Source organism: Paramormyrops kingsleyae, chromosome 20, assembly GCF_048594095.1.
Source record: "Paramormyrops kingsleyae isolate MSU_618 chromosome 20, PKINGS_0.4, whole genome shotgun sequence".
NCBI lineage: Eukaryota > Metazoa > Chordata > Actinopteri > Osteoglossiformes > Mormyridae > Paramormyrops > Paramormyrops kingsleyae.
Window position 1 is genome coordinate 9,027,061 of NC_132816.1, and position 16,689 is coordinate 9,043,749.

Consider the following 16,689-nt stretch of genomic DNA (forward strand, 5'->3'; position numbering starts at 1 on the left):
TTTAACCCCAACTGCCCCCCGATGCTGGATGCTGGCTGAGCCTGTTCTCTGGTCCTAAGCTCCTCATTTTGTTGATTGGAGCAAAAGTCTCTCATACATAAATGGTGTATTTTATATATGTACTGTAAACACAAACACACACACACACACACACACACACACACACACACACACAGAGGTTTGTAATTATATCTTTGTGAGGACTCTCCATTCATTTCTATGGGGGAAACTCTAATCCCAACATGACGACCCTAACCCCTACCTGTCAGGGTCTCTCGCATCTGACCCTGCCCTTTGTGTCTCATCCCCTTTTGGCCTCGTGTGTATTTTCTTGTTCTCCATGACCCTACATAGCTCATGGCTTGAGTGAGTGACTTCCAAGCTAACAGCTCTCCAGTTGTGGATTTGAGCTTGGCCTTGGCCTGCATTACCATTTGTTTATTTTTGGGTTTTATTTTATCCTTAGCTTTTGGTTTTTTCTTATCTTTCATGGTTTGTCCTTGTGCTCCTGTTTTGGTTTATCCTGCCTGTGTCTTGTTTTATGTTTGTGAGTTTTTTTTAATTCTTAGTTATTCCTAATGTTAGCTTTCAGTGTTTTGCAGTGTTAAGTGTTTGGAGTTTCCTTGTTCTGAGATTAGTTAATTGTAATCCATCCCACCTGTTCCTAGTATGTAGTCTTCTTAATTGACTGTGAGTTACACTTGTCCCTTGTTCTCCATTGTTTTCTGTGTGTATTGAACTTCCTGCCTTAGTTTATTCATCATTGTGATAGAAAGTCAGATGCTCCTGCTGTGTGCCTGAGGCTGTAGATTTTTGTAGTTGGTCCTTATTTCCCCCCATTTCCTTTTGACCCCACAAGGTCCTGTTACATTGAAGTTTTCCCAATAAGCCCCTTTGTCTTGGTGCTTTTAAGTGGATTGTCACCTTTTTTCGGCACCTGTGCCATGCCGCGCCATGGCACTACCCAGCCCTAACCTTAACCACAAGTAAGCAAAATATGAGACTTTAGGCATTTTTAGTTTTTTGATTGCAAAATGGTCCCCACAATGTCAAAATAACATGGGGTTTTTATCACATTGTGGTGGCCTGTTGGTCCCCATAAAGTAATGCAAACATAATCTACACGTTGATACACACACAACAGGACTTTCAGAAAATGAAAAATATGACGTAAGCCAGTACTAAACCCAGTATCTTTGAAAATGTATCAAAGGAATACTAATGTACAAAAATTAAAACAATGCAACCAATATTTTCTTGCTATATTTTGCACTGTATTTAAATGCTGGTTGTCACATGCATTTCTTACTTCTCAGTGGTTCAGATTAATTTTGGGATGGCATATAAGATGTGTGAGCATGCGACCAGTGAGCAGGACAGAGACGACCCGCCTCGTGACGCTGACTGGACATTCCCTGTGGAGACATGTCAGCCTGTGACATGTAAGTTGTGTACCGTAGAACTGTAGACCCATTTTATTAATCTCCAGGCAGTTTCTGAGGTATGTGTAGAGCACTTATAACACTGAGAGGTGGATCTGGGTTCCTTACTGAAGCGTGTAACGTATGGTCTGTTTTCCGTGTGCACAGTGAAAGGAGTATTGTGAAAAAGCAGAGAATTTCATGACAAATTTCATCTTCTTACATCATCAAAAGTTATTTCTGTGCTGCTTTATTCTGAAAGTTTATTGACAGCAGAATTCATGAGCTGTGCAAATCGCTGGCATTTTCTGGCCTGAATATTGACCCTCATTCCTGAACATTCTCTCAGCCTGTTAAAACAATATTCATATTCAGTTTAACAGATACAGAAATAGATACTGTTACTCTGTCCCGATGGTCTTTTTTGTATTAGTGTTACTAAACACAGGAATGTCTCTGGAAAACATTCAAACCCATCCTCAGCATCTAGAAATAATTTAATTGTACTGTGTGTTCATTTTTATATTGAACTCAGGTAGTGAGTATCAGAGGGACTGGAATAATATCATTACTCCGCAGGACCAGTCACTTTAATTTCATTATTCAAGTACCAGCATGCCTTGCACCACGATGCTAGTATGTGTTAACCTTGTGGTTTAAATGTGTGTGTGTTTATGAGTTTTTTATATTGTGAATGATCGCATGGTAACTTGTGTACTGTTTTCCACTACAGTGTGTGTGTTTCTGTGAGTGCCACACCCTGAGTGTTTGCGGCATGTAAATAGCTGAGTCGCTGTGCTCGTGCTGCCGATCGAGGGAGTTGTTATGATCCCCTGTTTAGTGGGGTAGGGGAGTAACAGAATGAATGGAAGGGGTAAAGAAAACCATGGCACCTGAAATGGATTAATGTAAAAACACCAGGTATATTTACAAGGACTGACAACGCAATTGGGTTGCGACCTGGGCCAAAAGAACAACCAAAACAAACTACCAGGATGATCTAATACCACCTACCCTAAACAAAGAAAAAGGAAACAAAAGACAATCACTCACCCTGACTTCTTACCCAAACACACACAAAATAGATCAACAAAAATGGCAGTCATTCCTTACCACACACACAATATGCAAAAGTAGCTGAGGCGAAGGTATCTGAGGGTGTATCTAAACCGTGGTCAACAAAAAGGCAAAGTGATCGATACCTGGAAAAACTCACAAGGAGATAAAAATCGGAAGTGATGACCTAACGTCAATGATGTTTGTTGAAAACATTATACAAGGTGATGACATATCCCTTTGCTTTGTTAATGAATTTACTATTATGAATTTACCTTCTCTATGAAATGTCTTATGTACAACCCGAATTCCGGAAAAGTTGGGACGTTAAATTTAAATAAAATGAAAACTAAAAGACTTTCAAATCACATGAGCCAATATTTTATTCACAACAAAACATAACAAAGATAACATAACAAATGTTCAAAATGGGAAACTCTACACCTTTATCCACTAAATGAGCTCGTTTCAAATTTGATGCCTGCTACAGGTCCCAAAAAAGTTGGCATGGGGGCAACAAATGGCTGAAAAAGCAAGAAAGTCTAAAAAGATTCAGCTGGGAGAACATCTAGCGACTAATTAAGTTAATTGATATCAGGTCTGTAACATGATTAGCTATAAAAGGGTTGTCTTAGAGAGGCAGAGGCTCTCCAATATCTGAAAGAGTGCGTAAAAAAGATTGTGGAATACTTTAAAAACAATGTTCCGCAACGTCATATTGCAAAGGCTTTGCAAATTTCATCATCTACAGTGCATAACATCATCAGAAGATTCAAAGAAACTGGAGATATCTCTGTGCGTGAGGGACAAGGCCGAAAGCCCTTTATTGGATGCCCGTGGTCTTCGGGCCTTCAGACGACTCTGCATCACTCATCGGCATGATTGTGTCAATGACATTACTAAATAGGCCCAGGAATACTTCCAGAAAGCACTGTCAGAAAACACAATCCACTGTGCCATCTGCAGATGCCAACTTAAGCTCTATCATCCAACAAGGAAACCATATCTGAACATGGTCCAGAAGCGCCGTTGTGTCCTGTGGGCCAAGACTCATTTGAAATGGACTGTTTCAAAGTGGGAAAGTGTTCTATGGTCAGAGGAGTCCAAATTTGACATTTTTGTTGGTAATCAAGGATGTCGTGTCCTCCAGGCTAAAGAGGAGGGAGACCTTCCAGCGTGGTATCAGCATTCAGTTCAAAAGCCAGCATCTCTGATGGTATGGGGGTGCATAAATGCATACGGTATGGGCAGCTTGCATGTTTTGGAAGGAACTATGAATGCTCAAAGGTATATAAAGGTTTTAGAGCAACATATGCTCCCCTCCAGATGACGTCTACTTCAAGGAAGGCCTTGTGTATTTCAGCTGGACAATGCAAAACCACATATCGCTGCTATTACAACAGCATGGCTTCGTCGGAGAAGAGTCCGGGTGCTGAATTGGCCTGCCTGCAGTCCAGATCTTTCACCTATAGAGAACATTTGGCGCATCATTAAATGGAAAATACGTCAAAAACAATCACGAACTCTTCAGCAGCTGGCAACCTATATCAGGACCAAATTCCAACACCAAAACTCCATAACCTCGATGCCCAGATGTCTCCAAACTGTTTTGAAAAGAAGAGGTGCTATACCATGGTAAACATGCTCCTATCCCAACTATTTTGAGACCTGTAGCAAGCATCAAATTCGAAATTAGTTCATTTTGTGCATAAAATCGTAAAATTTCTCAGTTTAAACATTTATCTGTGTTCTGTTGTGAATAAAATATTGGCTTATGTGATTTGAAAGTCTTTTAGTTTTCATTTTATTCAAATTTAAAGAACATGCCAACTTTTCTAGAATTCAGGTTGTAAGTAAAGTTGCCTTGCATTAAATGTAATTCATGCAACACTTAATATTAGAAAACTTTTTATCGGCACAAATCCTGCTAATTTTGTCTTTAAGAAACCTAATGTGACATCTACCTCTTATGACTGGTTTGTTTTTATTGTTCATGTAAAAGGGAATGCAGTGAATATAGGGCGGGTATTGGAGGTTGCGATGTCAAAGGTTTCTGGGATCTGTCATCTCTGGAAGCAAATGGCATTAAATGCAGTAGATTACTAATTTATTCAATTGTGGAGATATGTGGCTGACTATTAATTTAGGGGAATCCACCAGTAGCTTACCATCTGACAAAGGTTCCTTTGGTGAGGCCTAGAGATTCAGGAGAAGTCATCACACCTGCAACCTTCTTTGCATGTCGCTCGAGATGGCATCTGCTTTTTAATGGCAATGGCAATTGGGAAAGCAGTGATCTGTACTGCTGCAATGTGTAACAGTTATGCAGGTGCAAGATGCAGCACTGCTTAAAGAGATAGACAAATCTATTGCTGCACTACCTGTGACATAACTGGCCCAGATGACCTGATATATTTCCCCAAGATGGTCGCAAGGTAGAACTCCCGGGCAATTTCCTAATCATGTACTGTAGCGATAGCTGCAATATCTGGGTGTGAACATCAGGAGATAAACAGAACCCCAGTCTCACAGAACTTGCAATGAGGAGAAGTGAAAGGGCTCATCTAACCATCCCCCCATACTCTGCTGTTTCTGTTCCCTCCTCATGCCAGAACCCTGGGATTTGCTGCTTAAACTCTGTGGTTAGGTAGTTGAGCAGGTTCACATTGATGGTTTTTTACTGGTGTCTTGTCCCATCACATAAAAGCCAAAGAAGAAGTTGTATGTACCATTGCGCTTACATATTCTTAACATGTACAACTATGGGAACCACTTCATTTGATTTATTATTGTTGAATTTGTTTTTACCGTGACTGTCACCAAGAAAACATAATAGAAGATGGATGGATGGATGGATGGATGGACATTCCTCTTGTCTCTCTGCGTGTGGAGTGTGTTCTTGATGGTTCCTTCTTGGTACTCCTGTTTTTACCCACAGTGGTTGGATGGACCTGTGCCCACAGTGTGTGACTGGGAGAACGTGTGTGACTGGGAGAGCATGTGTGAGTGGGAGAGCGTGTGCTCTGCGATGGACTGACATCCCTCTCTGGGTGTCATGCTGTGTGCATCCTGGAATAGGCTCCATGGTCACTGAGTTTGCTTCACTTTATTCCAAACACACATGTAGCAGCTCTTTAATGGTCACCTTTGGCATTTCAGCAAAGAGTCAAACTAGCGACAGTGATGATGAAGAGGAGACAGAAGAGGAGAGCGATGAAGAAGAGGAAGAAGATTTGCAAACTTTTACAAAGGTTAAAAAAAGGGATGGGGACACTCGATGCCTTGCAGATTTCAATACTAATCGACGGCACTCATTCTCAGACAACATCTCAGATGGAAGGGTAAGTGCTATTGTGATTTAAATGCTCATGTCTTACCAGTGTTTCCGTTATAAGTGCTAATAAGACTGAGCCTCACTTTCGGTTTGTTGACTGTACCTGTATCTGCTTTAGTCTTTCCCCCTCTCCATAGAGGACCTGGGACAGTTCGCTCTGCGCCCTGCTCCAAGAGACTCAACAATCCAATGCAGGATAACACGGGACAGAAGAGGCATGGAGAGAGGAATTTACCCCACATATTACCTCCATCTTGAGAAAGAAGATGGGACACGGGTCCGTAAGCAAGAAGCGAAGGACACAATTGGTTAAAATCACAAAAGTTTATCCGATATTTAACAAACTTGACAATTCCATAACAGGTCTTTCTGATGGCTGGCAGGAAGAGGAAAAAGAGCAAAACCTCAAACTACCTGATCTCCACTGACCCAACCGACTTATCCAGAAAGACAAAGAGCTACATAGGCAAATTACGGTGAGCCTTCCTGCCATTTTCTGGCAACACTGGAGAGTGTTGTGTCCTAAACAATCACCTGCCTTTCAGCAGCGCTCTCCCTGAATTACATGTTGCTATATTTTAATACAGTCACTGTCAGGATCAGTCCCTGTCCCATGTCCGTTCCCTGTTTGGCCAGCAGGTGTCAGTGACCATCCCATGTCCATTAGCTCCTAATATGTTCTCGCATTGTGCTGCCACATGGCTTAATGGATTGAGCTGGTTGCTGTGTCATCCAGGCTTCTTTTTTGTCATGTTTAATTTTTCTAGTTTGTTTCCTGGTTTATTTTTCTGTTGCTCCCAGTTCTTGCTTGCAGTACTGTTCATTTATCTTTGTTACCCTAGTCTCCCCTGGTGTGTGATTCTTTACCTGTTGATTGCCCCTCACCTGTGTTTGTTGCTGCCCAAACCTGTCTCCTGTTAATCCTTGTCATGTGTGTATTTAGGTGCCCTTGCTTTAGTCTTTAGTCGGTCATTGTAGTTGTTCTGGAGTAGCTGTTTATGTGTTTGTTTCTGCAGTGCTGTGATTGTTCCTGTGTTGCTCCCTGCCTTAGTTCTTGTGTTCCGGCTTTGTTTTTGACCCCTCATGATCCTTCGTTTTTGATTTTTTTGTTTTTGTTTCTTTATTTTTTTTTTTTAGTTAAATAAAGTTCTTTGCATTTTGTGAGCTGCACCATGGATTGTCCCTTTGTCCTTCAGCCAGACCATCTGTAACAGTAACTTCCCGCTCTGTGAACCATGCCGTTTGGGTCTTTCTGTCATATGATCCTTTTCCCTTTTCAGGTCCAACGTGCTGGGTACTAAATTCACTGTGTTTGACGGCGGGGAAAATCCAGAAAAACAGCCTTTTATCAAAGAGACAGAGATGCTTCGCCAGGAACTTGCAGCCATCTGCTATGTGAGTTGAATTTATGCCTAGAGGGTTTGGATGAGGTAAACATGCTGGTGTGAATGGACAGACAATATCAGTACCAGAGACGTACGGTCAGGACAGCCTGGCAAGCAAAGCCCCCCCTTGCCTGAGTACAGCAATAGTGAAATGGTATTTGCAGAACTTTTTCCCATTGATATTTCGTATATTGATGATTAATACTGAGATCCAGATTATCCTACTTATTGCATAAAGGCAGTCCCCAGGTTAAGAACACCCGAAGCCAATTATATTAATAATTAGTTTAAATACAATGGTTTGTAATGGCGAATGCAAACACTACTTTGTGACCCTCGTGGTTTGTCGGCTCAAGGTACAGTACAGTAGAGCACCATATGCAGTTACTTTTATTATCACTGTATCTTAATAATAATAATAATTGGTGATATCTTAAACAACTGAGGTATTGTCAATGTTTGACTGAGAACAATAATAAATTAGTTGCCAAATAAGTAGATTAACAATTTTTTGATAAGAAATTGCAGCACAAACTTCTGTTTAGCTTGCAGTTGCTCTGGTTTTCTTTCACAGTCCAAAGCAATGTGGCATCAGAGTCTCTGAATTGCCCTTGGTATGTGTGCCAGTCTGAGACCTGTAAGGTACTGGATTCCTATTTATTAATGCTTCCTTATGTTTTTCATCAAAAGCAGCATGTGGTTCAGTGAGCTAAAACTCCGTGCTTGTGACTGGAAGGTTGCTGGTTTGATCCCTGCCTCACCAGAAGAAGCCACATGGCTATTGCATTTTTGAGCAAGGCCCTTAACCCACAGCTCAGTGAGTAGCTCCTCTTTGCTGTCAAGCTTGCCCTCACCTGTATGTTTCTGTGTGTCACAGAGAGCAAGGTGGGGTAGGCAAAAAGAGATATTCCCCACAGGGATCAATAAAGTATAATCATTTTAATGAAGTCGTGAATTTTAATATAAATTAGGTAAGCCTAGAGTTATATGCATAGGATGCCTGAAATAAATTCAAAAATGAAATGCAAAATTAAACAAATTAGAATCAGAAGCAGAATCAGGTTAATTGGCCTAGTGTGTGTGTGGCACATGCAATTTCTTTCCGGCAGTTGGTCTCTCTCCAGTATATTACAATACAATAGAACAAAACAGTACAGATTAAATACATTTTTACATATAAAAGACACCTTATTTTCAGACAGACAATGTACATAAAGTGCAAACAACATACAAGGTGCAAAGTGTGTGGGGTGTCTTAGATTCGGTTCAGTGGTGTGTTGTGAGTGGAGCAGGGTGCAGCAGCCAGGGAAACAGATGTAAGTTGATGTTGCAGGTCAGGTGTTTGTAAGGGTGATGGCTTGAGGGAAGAGACTGTTCCTGTGGCGACTGGTCCTGGTCTGCAGACCTCTGAATCGTCTGCTAGAGGGGAGGAGTTCAAAGAGACGGGGCCCAGGGTGTGATAGGTCACTGATGATTTTTGCTTCTTGAAGTGTCCAAGTGCTGGAAGGAGGGCAGGGGGGGCACCAGTGATTCGTTCTGCTGTCCAGACTGTCCGTTGCAGTCTGTTCCTGTCCTGTTTGGTGGCTGCTTGTGATGGAGGGACACAGGATGGACTCGATTAAATTAAGGACAAGTATCAAAATTACATAAGAACATAAGAACTATACAAACGAGAGGAGGCCATTTTGGCCCATCGAGCTCGCTTGGGGAGAACTTAACTAATAGCTCAGAGTTGTTAAAATCTTATCTAGCTCTGATTTAAAGGAACCCAAGGATTCAGCTTGCAGCTTGTTATCAGGAAGACTACACACATGCTTCCTGGTGACCACATGCTCCCTGGACCTCATTAAATATCTAAATCACTTAATCAAGAGTTCAGTGTAGCGTGATGTTTGATGTGGATTATTTCCTAACAATAACACAGGTCCCATTTGCACATAAACTATTCCCATAAGTGAGTAACAATGAGAGACTGACAGCCTTAGAGGGTACAGGTGACCCTCACATTGCACCCACCACTACATGATTTATTAAAGTTACTTAAAGAGGTATTAGCTAAATTCCTTCAACCAATCTAATTTACAGCAGGAAGTAAATAATATTTCATTTTGTTCTTCGTGGAGCAATTACAAACTTATTAGACACTGTGGAGCCACTGTGGAGAATGCATTATAATGGATTAGACTGTGTTTGCTGGCTTTGGATGAAAAGAAACATTAGTTTACACATATAATCTTATATTCTGAGTTATGAGAAGTTAGTAAATATACTAGTATTGCAGTGTTGTAAACCAACACAAGATTCTAAAATCTTTCATTCATTGCTCTGTAGTTGATAGTAATACGCAGGTTAATGATTTTAATGAATAGTGTCTATAGCACAAGGGATTATCCTCCATCACCATTATGCCAACGATTATTAATAACCAGAGTATCAAAGTATTATTTTAAGAACAACTGCAACAATTGGAGTTAAAAGATGAGGACCTGAATTTTGTATGGTAACATTAATGATTTTTCTGCTGAATTATTTCTAATCAAAGCAGGATGGGGGTTACATTTACAGCTGCTGCCTGGTGCTTCCTACACAGCTGTACTCTGAATAAGCTACTTTCCTGCCACTCATTCCCTAGCAACACAATCTAACCATTACAGTATCACTTATTCTGAATTGAGGCCCCATCCTCTATGATGAGCAGAGAGCATTAGGGAGTATGCACTGATTACAGCACCCACCACACCATCTCGGGGATGAGAACCTGAGGGCAGTGGGTGATACCTCAGCACCACACTAGTTCAACTGGTACAGTGTGAGTTTTTTTTCCAGTAGGTAGAGTGCCAATCCTGTCACCAACCCCCAAATGTTCCCTGTTCCCTGTGCATACCAAACTGAAAATGATGTACTTTAAAATTCTAAATGTGCAAAAATTGTAACAGAGAAAATATACCCATATCCTTTTCCAATCATATGCTTTAAAATAGCTGGTCCTTACATCCATATGCATATAACACATCAATTTATTTGTGGTAGGGTGACAAATGTAACCATGTGACACGGGTCTCGGCTGTGATCACCAGGTTTGACTTTTAAAGATAAGCATTTATCAGGGACTGAGTAGGAACACGGCCAACACAATACAAGCATGAAAATAAAATTAAGTAGCATGATATTGCAGGGAGAGAAAAGGAACATAACTGATGGTTACAGGTCTTGACGCATGAACAAAACCGTAAATACTGGGGTGAAACACACCACAGTAGTTTTACGGAAAGTGTGGAAGACATTACACAAATCATCATGAATCATGGTCACCTGACTTTCCTTCGTAAGATGACTAATATGTCTAGACTCATCATACATTTTTAAATAAAAAAACAGGAATGAATTAGCTGCATGGCTGTAACGAGATACCTCAGAGAGTACACACTCACACTGAGATGGTGGTCGGGACGCACACTCACCGTGCAGGGTAACGGGAGTAACACAGTTACTCTGAGATGGGGGTCGGGGCACATGGTCACCAGCTAGGGTAACGGGAGTAACACACTCGCACTGAGACGGAGGTCGGAGCACACACTCACCAGGCAGGGTAACAGTAGTTACACACTCGCACTGAGACGGAGGTCGGAGCACACACTCACCAGGCAGGCTAACAGTAGTTACACACTCGCACTGAGACGGAGGTCGGAGCACACACTCACCGGGCAGGGTAACGGGAGCTACACACTCACACTGAGACGGAGGTCGGAGCACACACTCACCAGGCAGGGTAACAGGAGTTACAAACTTGCATTCACTGCAAAACACATATCTCACTGAGGCAGAGAAATAAACTGTGATGGTGTTTATAGCACAATGTTTCTTACTTTTATTTTACAGTTTTCCTCAGTTGCTTAGAGATGTAACTCACACAGTCAATTGTCAGTCCCATGTGAACAAAACAGCAACAGTTTCAGCACAAGTCTAATTTTTTCTTATAGTCATTTTTGTAGAGTGACTTCATGTTTTACACTAAAGAAGTACTGTATTCCTTTTCATATGTTCATTCATTCAATCATTCATTCAATCATTCATTCATTTCACTTTGTCCTGTCTTGTCATTACGGAAGATTATAAAGCTGGAATCCATTGCTGTGCCACATAAATTCATTTATGTGGATGGAGCTGGCTTTAATTGGCCAAGACAAGGAGGTGTGGAAAAAAGTAATCAGGCATGGGTCCAAGGTGCAGATACCAGGGCTGAGAGGTGCTAATGTAACCATATGTGCTGCACTAGGTGCATCAGGTGTTGTAGCATACATACCCGCAGCTGGGCCTTTTAACTCTACTAGAATTTCAACATTCCTGGATGAGCTCTACAGACAACTACTGGTGTCTGAAGGGGGATTGGATGCTGAAGTCTATACGTGGTTATATGGGACAATGTTCCATTCCACTACTCATCTGCAGTAATGGACTGGTTTAGGGTTCATCCACGCAGGTCCATGGAATTTCTTCCACCATATTCCCCATTTCTTAATCCCATTGAGGAGATTTTTCAGCCTGGAGATGGGAGTTGTATGAATACAATCTTTTTCTTTGTTGTACACTATGGGCATGTTGATGTCACAGCATCAGACTTCCAAAGGCTGGATTAAATATGCCTGAAGGTATTTCCACTGCTGCATTGCTAAAGAAAATATTTTATGTGATATGGATGAATGCACGTGGCCAATTTTTAAGGACAGGACTGAATAAGAGGATTAAATTAAAAGGCACCATTTTTGTGTTGATCATCCATACATTTTTGATTTTCCGATGTGAGCAATTCTGTGTATAACTGTATAAAGCCCAGTAAAATACTTTATAGAACAGTAATATGTGTGTGTTGGACCATCTGTTTCTGTACATAACAATCATGATTTTAGTTGTACTCAGTGTTTTTATTGTGGATTGCAGTAACTGTTCTGTGATATTCTGTAACATTGCACATTAGTAAGAAATCAGCATCACACTGTCAAGACTGACCACAGTTTGTCCCACTATTGAGTGTGACATATGGACAGTATTTTGACTGTCATTATACAATAAATGCTTGTATGTGAGACTGTTTTTAATACCTTGTGTTACTTGATGAGGAAGTTATGTAGTTTTGTAACATTTATTGTTTTGAACTACAGAGTCAGTTTTGCATATTGTCTTAGCGTTCAGCAAGCTATGTTTGCTATTTTGAGAATGAGGCTACTGGTTTGACAATTATGAATAAGCAACTGAGAAAAACTGTGCTCCACCGTAAACATCACTGACTAAACACATGAGTACACATAGGTGAAATGCAAAAATTGAAGTGTTGGTGAAATTCCAACAAAGTGAAATGCAAAAAAGAGAAGATGCATATTCACTGAAATGAAATTTTACTGTATTGGGCATTACACTGGTACAATCAAACTCAAACCTGATCATGAACAACAAAATCAAACATTTACAAATGAATGATAAAGTCAGGGTGCAATAAAACATACATTTTGCCTGAGAATCAGAATCAAAATCTACTTCTGTGTGTGATCAGTCCTGTCCTGGATATTGGGCCTCATGTATTCGTCAACGTCACATAAAATATTCTTTAGGAATGCAACGTGATGGATACGTTCAGGCATGTCTGATCCAGCCCTGGCAGTTAGATGCTGTGATTGCCCTAAAAGTCTCAGTCATGGCATCCAACAGTGACATTCTGTTGTAAGGACCGTGGTCATAAACCTTCAATTCCAGGCAGAAAGAACTTTTCAATAGGACTGAGGAACAGTGAATACAGAGGAACAAATTCAATGGACATGCTTGGATGAGCCCTAAACTACCCCATCACTGAAAATGAGTGATGGAATGGGCCATTGTCCTGTATGACTACACAATGTTTGCCATTGAGCCCAGTATCCTGTCTCCCCTCGGCAACCAGCAGAAGTCTGAAAAGCTCATCAAGGAATGTTTAACAGAGTTATTTGGACCAACTGCTGGGATGTATGCTTCAGGACCACTGTCTGACATGACGGCATAAAAAATAATGTTTGAAACTCTCTGCCCTGGTATTTGTATTATTGGTCTATGGCCTCTAACTTTCCTCCCATGGTTCCTGGTCTTGACCAGACTGAAACCATCTTCATCCACATAAAGAATTTTGTGTGCCTACAGCACTGGATTCCAGTTCCACAATCCTCTGTTGTTCTCTTGTTCCATTTTGCATTAAAAATCGAGCTATGACATCCATCCCTTTTATGTGTTGTAGCATATATTGATTTATTTAGAGACAGATTTGCAACAAGTGTATCTTCAGTTTCAAGACTAGGCCAATTTGATTCAGTTTTTTGAGAGAGCCGTAGCCATTTACTTGAGGTTACCTGAGAGTTTCATGTGATTTTGTTGTTATCAAATGATCACTGTGTCTGGTGTTTTGTAAAACGTCCTTTAACACTGGTAATCGTGTGACACACATTATATATGTCTGTGTGTGTGTGTGTGTGTGTGTGTGTGTGTGTGTGTGCGTGTATATGTTATGTTTCCTTTGTTTTGTTGAATGATGAAAATGGTAATAATGCAAAGCATCATTTATTTTGGAAGAGATGTGCAATATTAAAACCTGGCTCTTCATTCTTGCTTAGAGGGAGTTGTGTATGAATAACTGGTTTGTGTTTATGTCTTGTTGGGGTGGAGGGGGGGGATTTCATTTGTGCCCAGAGCCCCCGATTCACCAACAGTTCCTGGTATAGTGTCAACAATTTCTCTCTCTTTTTGTCTGTTGCTGTTAGGAGAAAAATTTGCTGGGGTTTAAGGGCCCGAGGAAGATGGCTGTGATTATTCCTGGAATGAGGGCAAATGATGAGAGAGTCATTATCTGCCCTAAAAATGTGAGTTCACTGTCGCCGGTGCTATAGGTTACCAATGAACCCCTGCTGCCATTAGACAGGACAGTTTTGTAGTATAAATAAGACAATTTTTCTGAAAATTATGGTGCCTTAGGCCTCAGATCATATTTGTTTGTTTCAATATTTTGGATATACACAAAGCTAGTAATGTTTTATACCTGGTAGGGACATTTCAGGATTTTTTGCTGATGTGTACTTCCTTCCTAAAATACATCTTGATTGAAAAATATACAGTATTGTGCAAAAGTCTTAGGTTGCCAAAGACAATTATGTTTAAATCATCTTTAAGGTGGTGCAAAACTTATTTTATATCTGTCAAAGCATTTTAGCTTTGCCATTGTATCTTAAAAAGTTCGAGTTGTGATCGAATTTTCCCCATAAAAAATAATGGAAAACCAATTAATTGGTTCCTGGCCCCCCAAAAATTACACCTAAATATGTTTTTTTAGCATTTAAACACAAAATGAACCGGATAAAACAAGAAGACCATACTGTACTAAACACATCTAAGCACATTTATCAAAACAGTAAATTGTAAAGTAAGAAAATAAATGTATCCAAACAATGTGTAAAGTAAAAATACAAACAATGTGTCCTGCCCCGATCGCCCGCTCCTTCCGTGTGCCACGCTCCCTCGTTAACCTCGTGTGGAATCACCGTGTGATCAGCTGTTTCTGGTTGTTGTCATTAGTCCTCTGTATTTCGTCCGCGTTTCATTTTGTTTCCCCAGCCCGGTCATTGTATTGTCCGTCTGCGTTTTGCCTGCCTTACCTGTAATTAAACCCCGTATTCCCCGATACCCTGACGTCTGCGCCTTTGTCTCCGTTCCGTCCCCACTTGGCACGACAATATAATTATAGTTAAATGTATTAATGGTTTATTATTAATATTAAAATAATTAATAAGAAATCTTTATATTAAAATGTATTTTATTATATAATAATAATTACTGTTACTGTCTATCATTGTCAAAATGTATTTTTACTGTCTAAATATATGTATTCAGCTAGTGTAAACATGCACGATGCTATCACAGTGAATGCAAGGCTTAGACTGAAGCATTACCCTATGTTTCTGCTGAGAGACGTGCCGCGCGCGCGACTAATTTCCCCGCGTGTACAAGTTGTCTTAGGTCAGCGTTCACGGTTTGACTTCTGAGATTCAGATCGAGTTCTAGATAATTTTTTTTCGAACTGGTTGGTTCGACTTTTAAGAAATTTGAGTTCTAATGAGTTCGAGAACTGAGGTACCACTGTACTTATATTTGTTAATATCAGATGGGGAACAGACTTTGCAAAGGTGAATTCAATGATTAAGAGTTGTGTCCCGAAACTTTTACCCATATAGTGCATATTTTTGTTTCAGATATTTATTATCATGATACCTGTTTATTTGCTGATTGAAAAGTTGTTTCGAACACAGAGATGGCATGTTTCAATATTTTATAAACAGAAGACTTATAAATAGTATAATTGTCTCAAACAAATTCTAATACTGTTTTACTAAAAATGTAGTCATTCAGAAGTCCTCTTTATATTGCCATTTTATAGCACTTTTCCTGGACTTGTCTGGAAAAAAGTCATGAAATTGTATCTTAGGTTTAATGCAATACATGTAGCTCTATGTCAATGCAACCTCTGGTAGATTTTCCTAGTCTGTAAGTTGCTACTATAGCCTGTTGTGAAGTGCCCGATGCTAAATAGCGTGAAATCGCAGCCAGCTTTTCTGATACCTCAACAATACTGCCCTTTCCTTCTTCCACGCATCCTGTAGATTTGTGAATTGTACAGGCATGTCCAAAGAAGTAATAACGAAACGTGTTCATATTACAGACCTGCCAAGTCTCGTGCATTTCACGGGAGTCTCACGCATTTGGAATGATTCTCCTACACTCCCACAACCCTTTTGTTTTATTATGCATCCATAAAAAATTAAGTTTTGCTGGTTTAGTGCATTTTCTTGTCTTCAATCACTTAATTGGCTGGAAAAAATGGCCAGCCAGTTTGAAAGAAAAAAATCTTCAGAAATAGGAAATATGCGGAAATTTCAAAAGCTTGACAAACTGGCTTGACAATCTGAAAAAAGCAAAATTTTGTCAGTCCCCCAGCAAACTGGCGCAACATCCTTGTTCAGTCTGGTATTATGCATGTAGATGTGCGAACATACAGTCCATGTGCATAGAAGCATGTCCAGGCCTTAATATCCTAAAAACAAAAACTACTGACACATTGCACTTCATGTATTGTCAGAAATGTATCTATATATCGATAATTGAAAAAGTACAGAATCTGTTAACCACTGCTGTATCTCCTTGGTCACCCAGGAGCTTGAGTCGCTGACCTGTCGTTATGAGAATGGCAATACGGACAACCTGGTGTGCCTGGGAAATAAGTCACCAGTGTGGAACGAACAGACACAGTCCTACGTGCTCAACTTCCACGGGCGTGTTACTCAGGCTTCCGTCAAGAACTTTCAGATCATCCATCCTGACAATGGTAAGAGACAAAGGCGGAGAGAAGGGGACAACATCTATGTTATTTATGTAGGATACATGTAAAAATCCCATTGACCATTTTCTTTGTTTCATTATGGATGAT

General features: G+C 40.3%; 1 protein-coding gene across 3 annotated transcripts in view; it reads left to right on the plus strand.

The window, feature by feature from the left end:
• Window positions 1-16,689, plus strand: part of LOC111850824 (tubby-related protein 3) — a 28,010-nt gene that overhangs the window by 6,454 nt on the left and 4,867 nt on the right. For all 3 annotated transcript variants that reach the window (XM_072703291.1, XM_072703290.1, XM_023825122.2), the window contains exons 7-13: window positions 1,317-1,442; window positions 5,637-5,818; window positions 5,930-6,088; window positions 6,175-6,287; window positions 7,092-7,206; window positions 13,976-14,074; window positions 16,416-16,587. In XM_072703291.1, coding sequence (XP_072559392.1) covers window positions 1,317-1,442; window positions 5,637-5,818; window positions 5,930-6,088; window positions 6,175-6,287; window positions 7,092-7,206; window positions 13,976-14,074; window positions 16,416-16,587 — 966 coding nt within the window. The remainder of the gene's footprint in view (window positions 1-1,316; window positions 1,443-5,636; window positions 5,819-5,929; window positions 6,089-6,174; window positions 6,288-7,091; window positions 7,207-13,975; window positions 14,075-16,415; window positions 16,588-16,689) is intronic.